Consider the following 17,623-nt stretch of genomic DNA (forward strand, 5'->3'; position numbering starts at 1 on the left):
TGAGATTTGTGGGTATTACAACAAGTAGCCTCTGTTCACTGTGAGTAGTTCACTCAGGTACTAAGCATAGTACTCAATAGCTAGTTTTCAACCCTTGCCATCCTCTGTCCCCTCTCTAGTAGTCCCCAGTGTCCCTTGTTGCCACTTTACGTTCATGAGTACTCAATGTTTAGCTCCCACTTACAAATGAGAATATGTTGTATTTGGTTTTCTGTTCCTGTGTTAATTTGCTTAGGATAATGGCCTCTAGCTGCATCCATGTTACTGTGAAGGACATGATTTTATTCTTTTCATGGCTGTGTAGTATTGCATGGTGTATGTGTACCACATTTTCTTTATCCAGTCCACCATTGATGGGCATCTAGGTTGATTCCATGTCTTTGCTATTATGAATAGTGCTGCACTAGACATACAAGTGCCTGTATCTTTTTGGTTGAATGATTTATTTTCTTTTGGATATATACCCAGTAAAGAGATTACTGGGTCAAATGATAGTTCTAAGTTCATTGAGAAATCTTGGAATGCATTTCATACACGGCCTTCAGCTTAGACAAAGCCTTTGAGGTGGCCCTGGAGAGCCTGGAAGACAAGGCTAAGAGAGAAATTGTGAGTGCCAGAGGGAAGGTAAATAAGGGGGAAGTAATAATGGAAGTTAGGAAAACTGTAGGACTTTAAACCTATTAATTTGTCTGCATGATTGGTGAGCAGAGGGAGAAGTAAATTTGTCGTGAAAGCTTCACTCTTCTGTTTTAACAACCCACAAAGAGAAATTAACTCAACTGAAGTCATTATTCCAAAATATGACTTAAATTGATAGAATCACATCATGTCTCAGATCTAAAATTATGTTTAATGAGCACAGAAATAGGAAAGGTCTGAAAAGCCTCTGTGTGCAGGAAGAAGAAAGGTTAACGGCTGTAAAAAGACTAGTAAACAGCTGAGCCCCTCCCCAAACCGTATTAAAATACTGCTTTCTGCTGGATAGAATTCCCCATCATCAAAGAAACATATGGCCACAAAGAACAGAGGGGAAAATGTCAAAATCCTTGAAACCATTTCCTTCTTTATTTTTTCCAGTATCTTCTGGATATATTGCGGTGAGCATTTATTATCTTATAAATAACCAAAAAGGCCATTTCTATTTTTAAAAAATAAAATTAAGAACGTGAGAATGGGCCAGGTACAGTGGCTCATGCCTACAATCTCAGCCCTTTGGGAGGCTGAGGCGGGCAGATCACTTGAGGTCAGGAGTTCAAGACTAGCCTGGCCAAATGGTGAAATCCCGTGTCTACTAGAAATACAAAATTTAGCTGGGCGTGGTGGCAGGTGCCTGTAATCCCAGCTACTCAGAAGGCTGAGGTACAAGAAGCACTTGAACCCAGGAGGCAGAGGTTGCAATGAGCCAAGATCGTGCCAATGCACTCCAGCCTAGGCGATAGAGCGAGACTCCGTTTCAAACAAACAAACAAACAAGAATGTGAAAGCAAGAAAGAAGCAGGGGGAAAAAATCTAGTTGAAAGCAATTTGCTTATGAAACAGATTCCAAATCACAGGAAGTCTCCTTACTTGTACCTCTCTTCTCAAGGTCATGAGCATGGTATCAGGGTTTGGCCCCCTCATCACTGCAGGAATCTTTTCTGCAACGCTCTCCTCCGCCCTGGCCTCCCTTGTCAGCGCACCCAAAGTGTTCCAGGTAATACAAGCACAACAGCTTGTGCTTCTCCCTACTGCTGTTTCCACAGAATGTGAAGCAAGCTGAAATATTCATTCTCACTGGCAATCATTTTCCATCATTTTCTGAAACAGTTAATGTTTACATCTGGCTCAAGTGCTATGTCTGCCATATAGTCAAGATCGATTCAAATAATATAAAGAATGATAAAGTGCAGTGTTAACTTGTGCCTCATCTTGTGTATCACTTAATCTTTCCCCAAATCTTCCTGTTTGAATCACCTAGAGAAAATGACTGTGCATAGCTATAAATGACAAATGTCTTCTCTTCTTTTCCATTAGGCTCTGTGCAAGGACAACATCTACAAAGCCCTGCAGTTTTTTGCAAAGGGATACGGGAAAAACAATGAACCCCTGAGAGGATATATTCTCACTTTTCTTATAGCCATGGCATTTATTCTTATTGGTTTGTAAAGTTTTCTTGTTTTGATTGAAAACCAAAGAATTCTTCTGATTATTCATAGGGCTTTCCTTTTAGTTTGAAAAATTACCCATTTCATGTTTAGGATCCCATTTGGGAACACTGGCATCTAAGAAGAAAATGAGAAATCCTTGTGTGTAGAGGGCCTTTGAGGAACTCGAGGTAGACTCTGAATTTTAATCTATTCTTTGAATCTGAGTGTTCGAAATCCATCCAACCAAATGCAGCTGAATCCTTCTTCTCACCTGCCTGAAACTGTCTAAATCTAGAGTCTCCCCCAGCTGCCATAACTACTGACCTGATGGCTAGCAGAATTGAATTGCCTGTTACTGTTTCTGGGAATGTGGTCCACTGAGCATCTATATCGCAATCACCTGGGGTGTTTGGGCGAGTGCGGAGACTTCAGGCCCAATTCCAGAGTAACTGAGTCAGACTCTCTGAGGGTAAGGAGTCTACATTTCACAAGTCTACATTTCAAGTAGACCACTGGTATTTGAGAACCACTTACCTAGACTATAATCTTGGCTTCCTCTCCCCAGGTGATATAGAAACAGCTACATAATCTTGGAGAGGAACATTCATCAACTTAAACTTGCGCATGTCTCACTCCTCCCTAAGGCCTCACCTTTGCTGATGAGCATATCAGAGGAAAAGAAGCAGAAGGCAGAGGACTTTGGGAGCCACACATAGGAGGGCAGAGACTTCTTCAGCACAGCAGTGCCAAGCAATGAGGGCTCCTCATCATTACATATTGAACTCAGGAAGGGACTATAATTCATGAATCCTCATAGCATTTGTATGAGGCTGAAAAAGGGAATTTATAACTCTCTGTGTTTGTTAGATTTTTAAAAATTAACTTAAAAGTGATTTCATATAGAGATGTTTCAATTATATAATTTAGCCTTTAAGATCTCAAATCATTGCCTCATGCTGCATTTAAGTGAGTAAGCAACCAAAGTTTTAGAAGTCTTGTATACATTAGATAATATCATTTAAAATCATTCTTTCAGAACAAGTGGATTGGCTCCATGCATAAGCTTCATGGCAGCTGTTTTGCCTACTTTCTTGTTGGTATCCATGTTCCAGAATCACACCCAGCTGCCTGCATTTGCATCATTGCATCACTTGCATCATTGCCTCATTTGCATCATTGAGGGTGATAAGTGTCTGACCTTCAGATAAAGGATGACGTCTCTATATTTTTTCTTATATTGCCCAGTAAAAAATCCAGCTGGAATTAAATCATACCAGATATTTACTCCTGAGGCAAAAGTATTTTCGGACCAGGCACAGTGGCTCACGCCTCTTCATCCCGGCACTTTGGGAGGCTGAGGTGGGCGGGTCACTCGAGGTCAGGAGTTCAAGACCAGCTCAGCCTACATGGTGAAACCTTGTCTCTACTAAAAATACAAAAATTACCTGGGCATGGTGGCAGGCGCCTATAGTCCCAGCTACTAGGGAGGCTGAGGCAGGAGAGTCACTTGAACCCGGGAGGCAGAGGTTGCAGTGAGCCGGGACTGTGCCATTGTACTCCAGGCTGGGCAACAAGAGCTAGACTCTATCTCAAAATAATAATAGTAATAACAATAATAATAATAATAATAGTAATATATTTGGCTAGCCTTGAGAGGCAAAACTCTCTAGAGATGTGGAAAAGGTATGAATGACAAAGAGTCCTGAAAATCAGAGAACACATATTGGGTCTATGCAGGGAGATTTCCACTGGGGAGTTTTCAGTGCACTGGTATTTAACTAATATCCTGCAGAGCCTATTTATTGCATCCATAACAGTTAAAGAACACAGGATTAGATGCCTCCAGAAAAGCTACAGGGGAGTTAATTGTATGCCCAGTCCCACACCTACCCATTCATTGCCACTTGAACATTTTGTAGGTGGGGGTCTCGATTGTCTATTTTCTGATTGGTAGACTTTTTTATTTCTTCCTTTATAGAAACCCTAGCTAAGAGTAAATATATATCCCCCAAAGAAAAATGACTAACTTCTTAAACTTTGACAGATGCTCTCTATGTTTTCAATTTCCAAATAAAGTCAAGCTTCCAGGCTGTAACAGCTGTTCAGCCCCTGGTCTCATCACTCATACGTACATGTTCAATTCTGTTACTTTTACAGCGGAACTGAACACCATTGCTCCCATCATCTCCAACTTTTTCCTGGCCTCATATGCACTTATTAATTTCTCCTGCTTCCATGCCTCTTATGCCAAATCTCCAGGTAAGCTGACTTCCAAAACTAAAATATGTCTAAGCAAACAGTTAGTTTGTCTCAATAAAATGAAATAAGTCAGTGAAAAGTGTTCAATCTGTGTTTATATGTTTCCTTATATCCTAGTGAGAAGCGTAATCTACTTTATTTTGGTGAGTTTGGGGATGAGTTTTGAAATAGAAAAAGAATCATTTGAGCAATGGCCTTTTTGACCAACCGTAAAGTCAATTTTCTCCCGTGGCAATAAATTATTCATTGCAAGAGAAACCACATTTATTTCAGCAGTAGAAAAACACCACTATTTATTTCCAGGGTGAAAGTGACCACAGAAGTGGAATTAATGTATATATTTGAAACTTCCTTACTATCAATTTGTTTCCTGCCCATGGTGCAGAAGAGAAGGATGAGTAGTTCCCATAATTACCTGCTGAGTGGGGGCAATGTAGACAGGCTGCACCCTTTGGGCTGTGGTTTAAAGTTGTTCAAAATTTCACACCAAGGAGCCTTCTCCTTTCTAGTCACTCCTCACCTCTTCTTTGCTTTCATTGTCCACTCCAGTTTCTTCTGCCTTTCTACCAGAATAGAGACTTGTCATTACCTACCTTCAGAAAGATCTCCACCTTGAGAACTTTTACCGGATATATAAACACATTTCCACTCATTCAGGGCCTGATAAGATATTAAGCCTCCTTTGGAAAACTTGCTGCCAATAAGACAAAATATAGATGGAAGACCAATCTTAATCTAACGAATACTAGGCTACAGAAAGTAGCAGAGGACTTTCCGTTTCTTTCTGTTTTGTTAACACAGAAATGTGTGACTCCATGCCACGTTATGGCCACTTTTGACAAATAAGGTGAAATAGTAGACAGCCAGGGAAAAGAGTGCAAAGGAGAATGGGAAAGAGGGGGAGAGAGAGAGGAAAATGTAGAAAAGCATATAGAGGGAGACACATGGATACGCAAACCCAGAAAATGTCTCTCTCTCTCTCTCTCTCTCTCTCTCTCTCTCACACACACACACACACACACACACACACACACACACACACGGACGGGAAGCCAGACTCAGAGAAAAATAAGGCTATTTTCAATGATGTTCTTGAAGTGCTATGTCCATCTTGTGGCCATTTAGGAAATTGCTCCCAAACACGTAAAGTTCTGTTGTGTTTTGGCAACTCCTATATTAAAACGTACCCCATTCTTTAACAAAAGGTGCCCTTCAAATCAGAGCTTTTCTTTCCTGTCCATACTGTCTTCCAGTTGCTTCTATTTCAGGAAGCTAAGAGAACACAGAAAACCCCCATGCATGTGCACACTGTGAGAAATATTTTCATTGCAAAATGCATGACATATTAACACATTGGGTTTAAGAAGCCTTTGCTAGCTGTTGAGCTTAAAAAGCCATTTCTCCTGCTTTTTTCATCAATTATTATTTCTGAAAAGGCAAGCACTGTCCTCTTAGGGTAGTGGAAGAGCTACCAGGAAGTCAAGCAGATTGACTCTTGATGATTACTCCGCCTTCTCCATGGGAGCAAAAAAACCATTTTCTTCACTTTTTCTTTTTCAGACAACCAAGAAGTTTCTCTTCCCCACCTGGTAGATCCCACTCTTTCCATTCCTCCTGCCTCTTTTCAGTTCCTGATGGCATAAATACCAGATGCTTAAGGTTTGGAAGTTTGGGAAGACAGTCAGGAGCATGGAGTATGGAGGGTCCTGAATGGCACATTTTTCAGATGCTTAACATTTCCTAAACTTTACAGCATTCTATTTGGTGTAAGTACCATCTTCATAGACCAGGAACCCAAGATCACAGGAAAATAAGCACAGAGCCTAGAAATTGACCTAAAAGTTCTGATTCTTTATATCAGGAAAAAGGCATATTACCTGCATTCTTACAATATTCAGTGGCATGATCGTAGTAGAGTGGAAGTTTTCCTTCTGCATATTTTATTTTCAGGATGGAGACCTGCATATGGAATTTACAATATGTGGGTGTCTCTTTTTGGAGCTGTTCTGTGCTGTGCAGTCATGTTTGTCATCAACTGGTGGGCAGCTGTCATCACCTATGTCATTGAATTCTTCCTCTATGTCTATGTGACTTATAAGAAGCCAGGTAAGATAACAAGGACTGTATGGAATAGGGTTTCCAAATCTCTCTCTAACTACTCATTTATTAAGCAATTTTATGTGCTTAGGTGAGGCATATGCAAGGTGGATACTAATAACATTGTGGAATATAATAGTAACAATAATTGGGGCTGGGCGCAATGGCTCATGGCTGTACTCCCAGCACTTTAGGAGGCTGAGGAGGGTGGATCACGAGGTCAGGAGTCCAAGACCAGCCTGGCCAACATGGTGAAACCCCGTCTCTACTAAAAATACAAAAATTAGACAGGCATGGTGGCAGACCCCTGTAATCCCAGCTACTCAGGAGGCTGAGGCAGGAGAATCGCTTGAAACCGGAAGGCGGAGGTTGCAGTGAGTTGAGATCGAGCCGCTGCACTCCAGCCTGGGCAACAAGAGCGAAACTCCATCTCAAATAATAATAATAATAATAACAACAACAACAACAACAACGGCTAACCTCGTTGAGCACCTGTTATATACAATGCACTCATTTAATCCTCACAATACTATTAGTGCCATTTTACAGATGAAGAAACTGGGGTTCAAAGAGTTGACTACTTACCAAAGTAATAATCAGGATGTGATGGATCGGACCATATAACCAGAACGTGTATGATATCAAACCAACCCGACAAGCTTTCCATTACATCACTTTCTGTTTCTGATGTCCTGATAAATTAAATATAGTCCCTGTGCTCAAGGAGTTCACAGAGTCACACTTAAGGAATTAATTATGATACAAAATAGTGACCACTATGAGAGTAATATGAGCAAATTGCTGAGAAAAGGGGAGGGAAGGATTAACTTTAGAGTTATCCAGGAAAACTTTCTGGTTCCTAACTTATGTTCACAGAGTCAAACACTCAGTGGACATTTAACAAATATTTTTTAAATGAATAAATTAGTTTTTTTTAAAAAAAAAAAAAAAAAGCAAGCAACTGGGGTTTGGTTAATCAGAGTCAGGGAATGGTATTCTGGGCAGAAGGTGAAGCATGAATGACATTAAGGACACATACAAGTGCGGGGCGGCGTATTTGGGAAGGCTCAAGGCCTTCAACACACAGAAGGTTCCTGAGTGATGGGGAGAAGGATCACAGAGGGAGCCTGGAAGAGTGGTGGGGGCCAGATAATAAGAAACTTAAAGGTCATGCCAAAGAATCTGATGTTGTGAGCAACAGGAAGATGGCACAAGCTAATCAATTGAAGAAGCAATTGGATCTGAACTTTGGGTGTTGACTTTAGTACCAGGGATATTAAATCTAGGAGGGGTTGCAGACAGTGCGGTGCAGGAAAACCCAGAGCCACCCTCACATTCTCCTTTCCCTTACTCTGCCAGTAAAGCAGAGCTTGTAGTAACTACCTTGGAGGGGTCTGTTTAGCTTTTATTTATTACTTTACATATTGTTAACATCATGTATAACTTACATATGGAAAAATGTATCCCTTTTAAATGGGCTGTCTGTATGTTTTGACAAACTTGTACAGTGTTGTAACCATCATCAAGATACAGGATATTTCCATCATCCTCACAAGTTCCCTTATACCCCTGTGTAGTCAATCTCCACCCTCCAACTTAGCCTCAGGCAGCTGCTTTTCTGATGTCTGATCCTGTAGCTTTGCCTTTTCCAAAATACCATATAAATAGAAACATACAAGATATAGCCTTTGAGAAGACTTCCTTTCACTTAGCAGAATGCTTTTAGATTTATCCATGGTGTTGCATATGTAAGTGGTTTATTCTTTGGTGTCGCTGAGTAGTATTCTATTGTATGAATACATCACATATATTCTTAAATTCTATTCACCAGTTGATGGTCATCTGAGTTGTTTTCAGTTTAGGTCCACAGGACTTTATGTGGACTCATGCTTTCATTTTTCCCTTGGGTAAATATCTGGTAGTGGGATTTATGATTAAATAGTAAGTGTATATATAACTTTATAAGAAACTGCCAAACTGTTTTCTGTGGTAGCAGTATTATTTTCCATTCCTGCAAGCCATGAATGAGAGTCCTAGATGCTCCACATGTTTGTCAGCATGTATTATTGCCAGTTGATTTTTTAAAAGCCATTCTAATAGATGTGTAGTGCCACCTCATTGTGGTTTAATTTACATTTTCCCAATGATTAACGATGTTGAACATCTTATTTGCCATCCATATATCTTTTTTAGTCAAGTATCTGTTTAAATCTTTTGCTCATGTTTTAGTTGTTTTCTTATTATTCAGTAATGAGAGTTCTTTATCTATTCTGGATGCAAATCCTTTAGTAGTATGTGTTTTGCAAATATTTTCTTTGGATCTGTGGTTTCTCTATTTTCCTTACGGTTTGTTTTGAAGAATAAAACTTCTGAGTTTTTGTGAAGTCTAATTTATCTTTTTTTTTTTTTAATGGCTTACCATGTTGCATCTGATCTAAGATATCTTTTCCTAATCCAAAGTCACAAACTTCTAGAAGTTTTAATGCTTTGGAAATTATGTTTAGGTCTATTATCCATTTTGAGTTAATTTTTGTATATGATGTGAGGTATTGTTCAAGGTTCACTTTTTACACATAAACGTCCAATTGACTAGTAGAGTTTTTATCCCTATTTAAAATAAACGGCCTAAGGTATGCTTCATGCCTGATGCACCATCAACACTTAATCAATATTGATCTTCTTTATCTCCAGATAATTATCGTTCAACCATTTCCCTGGATCTCCAGAAGAATAGGTTTTGTCTGTCATCTGGGGTGTATCTGTACATTCTTGCCAGGGACTTCCTCTCATAAACCTTGGAAGATCCATTTAATACTTAAATTTGTAAAAATAAATAAATAAATAAAAGGCTGGGCACGGTGGCTCATGCACACTTTGGGAGGCCGAGAAAGGTGGATCACGAGGTCAGGAGATCGAGACTATCCTGGCTAACACGGTGAAACCCCGTCTCTACTAAAAACACACAAAAAAAACATTAGCCGGGTGAGGTGGCAGGCGCCTGTAGTCCCAGCTACTTGGGAGGCTGAGGCAGGAGAACGGCGTGAACCCAGGAGGCAGAGCTTGGAGTGAGCCGAGATGGCGCCACTGCACTCCAGCCTGGGCGAGGGCGAGACTCTGTCTCAAAAAAAGAAGGAGGGGGGTTGGGGGGGAGGGATGGTAGAGCTGATCTCCCTTATGATGAAGATTAAGGAATAGCTTCTCAAAGATCAAACTAAAATGTTTGCTAAAGAACCTTGACCCTCTTCATAGAATTCTAGAAGAATTCCCATGCTATTCAGTTTTACTGTTCAAAATATAAAGATTACTGCACACTTTCTGTGTATACAGAAATGCTGCTTCTCTTTTCAATTTAAGAATTTGGGCCAGGCGCAGTGGCTCACGCCTGTAATCCCAACACTTTGAGAGGCGGAGATTGGTGGATCACAAAGTCAGAAGTTTGAGACCAGTCTGGCCAATATGGTGAAACCCCGTCTCTACGAAAAATACAAAAATTATCCAAGCATGGTGGCAGGTGCCTGTAGTCCCAGCTACTCAGGAGGCTGAGGCAGGAAAATCTCTTGAACCCGGGGGGCGGAGGTTACCGTGAGCCAAGATCGCATCACTGCATTCCAGCCTGGTGACAGAGCGAAACTCCATCTCAAAAAAAAAAAAAAAAAAAAAAAATGTGTGAAGATGCTTTGATTTTATTCAGGGATTGACCAGTTTCCCAAGTCTATCTGCCTGCCACGTGGTTATTGCACAGCCTCTCCCACCAAGCAAGATTTCTAGGACTGCAGTTGTACAGTCTGATCCTTTGCTGGAATGAAGCCTTTGCTTCTGAAGATTCACATAGTATTCATAGAAGGATACAAAGTGCTTTTTAGGAAATTCCACACTATATTTTCTCTAATTTGGGCACTCATCCTTGCTGGCATAGCCAAGGAAAATCATAGAAGGGAATGACTTGTAAGAATTATTCATGGTACACAGAGGAAAGGTCAGTGCTTCTTATGCCAATTTCCTCCTTTATCCACAGATGTGAACTGGGGCTCCTCCACACAGGCTCTTTCCTATGTGAGTGCTTTAGACAACGCTCTGGAATTAACCACAGTGGAAGACCATGTGAAAAACTTCAGGTAAAGCTGGTGTCGGTGTCTCAGGCATCCTGGTGTTGTTCCACCTTAGAAGTGGCTCTCCTTTATGAGAGACAAGGGCATTCAAGTAGTTATAAGCTTTAGGGGTACATTCTAAAAATAAGCAGTCATACAAAACTGCTATATTTTCATGACAGCACCTCCTGTGAGTGCTTCTTTCCTTCCACACCCTACTCTGCCCACCCCAAACTATAGCCCCTCATAGTGCCAGGTGTCACCTTCCATGCATGGAGATAGCAAGTGGACTAAGTAATGTGACTTCAGAGAGACTATCCTAAATCTCCACACACATTATTCTGCTATTGTTTCCATTCCACTTAAGGCTTTAGGGCTTACTGAATTCTCTTAAAAGTAACGCTTTTTGCTTTTCATTAGTTGTATCTTATTTTGAATGAAATCTCAAACACAAGCTTGTATGAAGAATGAAAGAAAGTAACATAAAAATCTTGCTTGGACAGGAACAGATTGCCTTGGGAGTTGGGGTAGGTGGCTAGAGGAAAAAGGAGAGGGGGACTGTATTAGCCCATTTTCATACTGCTATGAGAGATACCCAAGACTGGGTAATTTATAATTTTAAAAAAAGAGGTTTAATGGACTCACAGTTCCACATGGCTGGGGAGGCCTCACAATCTTGGCAGAAGGCAAAGGGGTATCAAAGGCATGTCTTACATGGCAGCAGGCAAGGGAGTGTGTGCAGGGGAACTGCCCTTTGTAAAACCATCAGTTCTTGGGAGACCTATTCACTGTCAGGAGAACAGCACAGGAAAAACTCACCCCCATGATTCAATTACCTCCCACTGGGTCCCTCCCACAACACATGGGGATTATGGGAACTATAATTCAAAATGAGATTTAGGTGGGGACACAGCCCAAACCATGTCATTCCATCCCGGGCCCCTCCCAAATTTCATGTCCTCACATTTCAAAATTAATCATGCCTTCCCAACAGTCCCCCAAAGTCTTAACTCATTTCATCATTAACTCAGAAGTCCACAGTCCAAAGTCTCATCTGAGACAAAGCATGTCCCTTCTGCCTATGAACCTATAACATCAAAAGCAAGTTAGTTACTTCCTATCTAAAATGGGAATACAGGCATTTGGTAAATACACCTGTTCCAAATGGGAGAAATTGGCCAAAACAAAGGGGCTACAGGCCCCATGCAAGTCCGAAATCTGGTGGGGCAGTAAAATCTTAAAGCTCCAAAATGATCTCCTTTGACTCCTTGTCTCATATCCAGGTCATATTGATCCAAGGTGGATTCCCATGGTGTTGGGCAGCTCTGCCCCTGTGGCTTTGCAGGGTACAGCCTCCCTCCTGGCTGCTTTCACTGGCTGGTGTTGAGTGTCTGCAGCTTTTCCAGGTGCACAGTGCAAACTGTTGGTGTATCTACCATTCTGGGATCTAGAGGATTGTGGCCTCTTCTCACAGCTCTACTAGGCAGCGCCTCAGTGGGGAGTCTGTCTGGGAGCTCCAACCCCACATTTCCCTTCTGCACTACCCTAGCAGAGGTTCTCCATGAGTCCTCTGCCCCTGCAGCACACCTCTGCCTGGATATCTAGGCATCTCCATAAATCCTCTGACATCTAGGTGGAGGTTCTCAAACCTCAATTCTTGTCTTCTATGCACCCACAGGACCAACACCACATGAAAGCTGCCAAGGCTTGGGACTTGCACCCTCTGAATCCACCACCCAAGCTATACCTTGGCCCCTTTTATCCATGGCTGGAGCAGCTAGGACACAGGGCACCAAGTCCCTAAGCTGCACACAGCAGGGGAGCCCCGGACCATGCCCAGGAAACCATATTTCCCTCCTGGGCCTCCAGGCCTGCGATGCGAGAGGCTGCTGTGAAGTTCTCTGACATGCCCTGGAAATATTTTCCCCATTGTCTTGGTGATTAGCATTTGCCTCCTTTTTACTTATGCAAATTTCTGCAGCCAGTTTGAAGTTCTCCCCAGAAAATGATTTTTTCTTTTCTACTGCAAATTTTTCCAACTTTTTTGCTTTGCTTCCTCTTGAACACTTTGCTGCTTAGAAATTTCTGCCAGATACCTAAATCATCTCTCTCAAGTTCAAAGTTTCACAGATTTCTAGGGCAGAGGCAACATGCTGCCAGTATCTTTGCATAACAAGAGTGACCTTTACTCCAGGTCCCAAGGAGTTCCTCATCTCCATCTGAGACCACCTCAGCCTGGACTTTGTTGTCCATATCACTATCAGCATTTTGGTCAAAGCCATTGAATAAGTCTCTATGAAGTTCCAAATTTTTACATATCTTCCTTTCTTCTGAGCCCTCCAAGTCCCTAGGAAGTTCCAAACTTTTCCACATTTTTCTATCTTCTTCTGAGCCCTCCAAACTGTTCCAACCTCTGCCTGTTATACCTAGTTCCAAAGTCACTTCCACATTTTTGGGTACCTTTACAGCAACACCCCACTCTACAGGTACCAATTTTAGTCCATTTTCATGCTGCTATGAAGAAATACCCAAGACTGGGTAATTTTTCAAGAAAAAGAGATTCGGTGGACTCATAGTTCCACATGGCTGAGGAGGCCTCACAATCATGGCGGAGGGTGAAGGAGGAGCAAAGTCACGTCTTACACGGTGGCAGGCAAGAGAGTGTATGCAGGGGAACTGCCCTTTATAAAACCATCAGGTCTCTTCAGACTTACTCACTATCATGACAACATTTCCATAGCATAGGAAAATCTGTCCCCATGATTCAGTTACTTCCCACTGGGTCCCTCTCACAATACGTGGGGATTATGGAAGCTACAATTCAAGATGAGATTTGGGTGGGAACACAGACAAACCATATCAGGGACTACAAGACTACTTTTTCCTTACTTCACACTTTTGCTATGACTAACTGAACTGAGAACACAAACATGTCAAGATGGACAGGCAGGATGATTCAAGAATTCTGGTGCAAAACCCATAAAATAGGGGAGAGGTTGTCCCATTCTTCCAAGCCTCTGTACCTGTCATCCCATTGGAATGGTTCTACGGTTACAGACTTCTTGCAGTGGCCCATTCTCACATCATTTTTTCACTTCCAGGCCCCAGTGCATTGTCTTAACAGGGGGACCCATGACAAGACCTGCTCTCCTGGACATAACTCACGCCTTTACCAAGAACAGTGGCCTTTGCATCTGCTGTGAAGTCTTTGTGGTAAGAGCCACTTCACCCCAGGGAAGTGCTTTTTCCTCCCTGCTTGCCTTGGATTATTTTGGGTGAAGACAAAAGGTACATGCAGTGATAGGAAAATAGCAAAAAAACGGTTTATAGGAGAGCCCTCTACCTTGATTCATAGAGCAAGGACGAGCAAGAGCCCGTGATCCTGAATTTAAACAGGTAGATGTAAAGTGTTTCAGATTTCATAAGAGACCAACTAAAAGTGACAAATATTTCCAAGTGATGGCCTTTGAGTCAAGAAAAAGATAGCTGGCTCAGAAAAAAAGTGAAGGCATTTGGAGTGATAACTGTCTACAGAAATATAAAAGGATGGAATGAGCCAGATAGAGCACTATTACAGAGATTAACTGATGAGGAAAGAACCAGACATAATGGCCTTAAATGACAGCACATGGAATTTAGATTAAATATTTGGATAAGTTTGATGACACTGCAGATACTCAAAAAACTAAACCAAGTTTTTCATGCCTTAGATAAACATTCAGAGCTAAATGAATTATTTTTGTTCAGGAAATACGAGGTAGACAAATAATAACCTATTGGTGACTCCCTAGGAGGTATTCAAAACTGGTGCTAGTAATTTAACCATAATTGTTGATCAATCTCTCAAGTGTGGAGAAAGCGTTAAAATAATAATAAAATAATAAGCCAAAGGGTGCGGTGGCTCACGCCTGTAATCCCAGCACTTTGGGAGGCCAAGGTACGTGGATCACCTGAGGTCAAGAGTTCGAGACCAGCCTGATGAACATGGTGAAACCCTGTCTCTACTAAAACTACAAAAATTAGCCAGGCATGGTAGTGCATGCCTGTAATCCCAGCTACTTGGGAGGCTGAGGCAGGAGAATCGCTTGAACCTGGGAGGTGGAGGTTGTGGTGAGTCAAGATCGCACCACTGCATTCCAGCCTGGGCTACAGAGCAAGACTCCATAATAATAATAATAATAATAATAATAATAATAATGATAAAGTCTAAGTCTTCCACACTAGCCCACCTCTACTTGTATTCCTCCCCCACCCTCACACACACACACACACATGCACACACACCACTCAAAATTCTCAGCTAACAATGTATTTTTATAGTACTTAAGTACTTACCTATTCTTCAAACCATTTTTCTTCAAAGCATTTTTCTACAGTTTTTCTTATTGGAGCCCCACAATAGCCTAGTGAAGCAGGACAGAAAAGTAGCCCTGTTCCCATTTTACTGATTGGGAAAGTGAGATTCAGGAAAATTAAATTATTGCACTGGATCACACAACAAGAAAGTGGCAGAGCCAAGATATCAGTCCGGTCACACAAGTGTGCTAAGTGTCACACCTTGAGGAGAAAGCCTTAGCACACTTGCATCCTTGGGAGTACTATTAGAATCCAGCACCACTACTTAAATCTCCAATACCTGCCAAGGAATAGGGCTGTCAGGAAGTCAGGTGACTTTCAAGCCAGTCAACTCTGCCATGATGCTGGGGGCTAATTTACCACATGTCATCGCGATCAGCACTTAAGTATCTCTTTACACTTGGCAATATTCGAAATGCTCTATGAAGCAGTTGTTCATATTCTCTTTCCTCTCAGTGCTTATATGACAGTAATTCAAACAATATAACTTAATGCAATTATCTGGTAGGGGATGGAGAGACTCCTACTGAGTCCTTGTGAGATTGACAGGTTAAGTAATGACCAACTGTGACTCCAGAGAATTTTTAAAAATCTTATCAAGCACCTCTCTCTCATATTATCAACTTTGGTGCCCTGGATTGGTGGATTTCATTTTGGACAATGTAATACAGGAGCCAGTTTTGATGAAATAAGCAGTTTGGGGTGTTTTTCTTCTCCAGCAATTTAGAGAAAACTTAGTTTAGCAGGCAATAAAATATCTTTAGGACTGAAGAAATAAACTGGGAGTATAAACAGTCATCTACTGGCAAAGGAGAAAGGGTCTCCTAAGAAACAAGAGAGATTGCTTTTAATTAACCCTTTGCTGCTTTAACTATAATACAGGAGGATAGTGCTGGAATATCATTTCATTTGAAGTAGGCACCTTAGTCTGTGTCCCCAGTGGCCCTGTTCGTTTGACACTTATGTTGGGCTGCATTATACATTACTATACTGGTCTCTCCACGTAGGGCCCAAGAGTCTTGCTCTCAGGTGCCAGGGTTCTCCTGGGGACAGAAAATAGTTACTGCATCAGTTAATGACTTTCCAGTTAGTTACTTTGTATGAGCTCCTGGGGCTGCAGATGTTGATAGCATTTTTAGACTCTAGGCTCAGTCGTCAATCATCTTTGCAAAGAAACAGATGGAAGGGGATGGAAGGGGAGTAAGAATGCCATTAGAATTTTTTTTTCCAAAAGCACAATGGTTGATGGTTAGGCCAACCTTGTGGAAAATGTTAAATAGCGATGATAATAAGAGAATGACAATTTAGTTTTTAGGTCTAGGAAGCTGGTGCTCATGGGCTTTTGAGAATAACAGTCAAGTTTCAAATCATTATTTTGCCACCTATTAGTCGTGAGTCCCTTAGGCACATAATTACATCTCTCTGTGCCTTACTTTTCTCAGTTGTAAACTGAAAATAATAAAAATAGCACCTACGTTATAGAGTTGCTATTTGAATTATAGAAGATAAGCTTTCTAATGCTGAGTCCGGTGTCCCTCAAAGAGTAAATACTCCATTAACTTTCATTGTTACTGTGATATTGTTATTGTCAATACCATTATTTTGGTATGCTATAGTTGCCATTTTTATTCCAGAAATATACTACCTTCAATGAAAACCTAAAGCATGCCCTCTTAGAAAAACCAGGTCCAGACACTGGATTTTGAACTTTGTAAGTGTGCAGCACTTTGATCACGATGGAACGGTGAGATATGCGCTTCCACCCACTAGTCACAGGACAGCAGGCTCTGGACTCCATCCTTCTGGTGGCCTGCAGCTATTGAAGTACTTGCTTTAAGTGCTGTTACATTACCAGAAAGGAGCAAGATTTAGAACTCATTGGTATTTTGATGTGGGTGGGTAGAGGGAAAACATGTGGCCACAGCTGTCATTTCCCGCAACTGTAACATTTTTATATTTGAAATGAAGACAGCTGTACTCTTTGCTGGACCCCAAGCACCCACTGTGGCCTTTCAGCTATCCAGCTAACTCTTACAGTCTCCTGCAGGCCTCTTCCCCCCTCTTGCTTTTTTACTATTCAGCTTAAAGATTTCAAGTGAGCAACTCTTCATCAAGGTAAATTTGGGGAAGCATTTTAAAGAATCCAGCTTGGTAATTTAAAAAATACTGTCTAGTCTTCTCTTCTGAACTAACATAAAATAAATGACATAATTCTGTCCCAGTAGGCTTTGTATTAAACATGTGAGTCATTTTGTTCTTTTGTACCTATCATTCTTATCACCATAGGAAGGCAGAGGGAGAAAAACTCCACCTTGTAGTATCCCCCTCATATTTCTAAGCATAGCCAAGTTCAACAGGTTCAGCAAAAGGTAAGTTATTATTAGTTAAAAGTTGCAAGTTGCATCATCCACCAGTTCTACCCTGTGTATCCTGACACAAATAAGCACTGCCTTTGTCAATGAGTTTCCTCACTTATGTCATTCACAGTAGATGCAGAGATATCCAAACCAATCATCCCAGATAACTTAATTTAAATTTATGTACCTGTAATTCTCCGGGCACACTATGTTCAGTTCTAGAAGTCTTACGGGATCAGTTGACACTTACCTTTCCCAAGTGCAAAGGCATCATACTGCAGCAGTTCCTTATTCATATACTTCTCAATTTTACATTTAAAAATAGGAGTTTGTAATTAAA

At 41.2% G+C, this 17,623-nt stretch overlaps 1 protein-coding gene across 1 annotated transcript in view; it reads left to right on the plus strand.

Annotated features, from left to right (window-relative positions):
- The window catches only part of SLC12A1 (solute carrier family 12 member 1), a 104,034-nt gene that overhangs the window by 37,026 nt on the left and 49,385 nt on the right, over positions 1-17,623 (plus strand). Inside the window, exons 11-16 of the mRNA XM_030930776.1 lie at positions 1,586-1,693; positions 2,014-2,137; positions 4,284-4,385; positions 6,336-6,491; positions 10,498-10,597; positions 13,672-13,783. Coding sequence (XP_030786636.1) covers positions 1,586-1,693; positions 2,014-2,137; positions 4,284-4,385; positions 6,336-6,491; positions 10,498-10,597; positions 13,672-13,783 — 702 coding nt within the window. The remainder of the gene's footprint in view (positions 1-1,585; positions 1,694-2,013; positions 2,138-4,283; positions 4,386-6,335; positions 6,492-10,497; positions 10,598-13,671; positions 13,784-17,623) is intronic.

The sequence above is a fragment of the Rhinopithecus roxellana genome, chromosome 5, assembly GCF_007565055.1.
Source record: "Rhinopithecus roxellana isolate Shanxi Qingling chromosome 5, ASM756505v1, whole genome shotgun sequence".
Lineage (NCBI taxonomy): Eukaryota > Metazoa > Chordata > Mammalia > Primates > Cercopithecidae > Rhinopithecus > Rhinopithecus roxellana.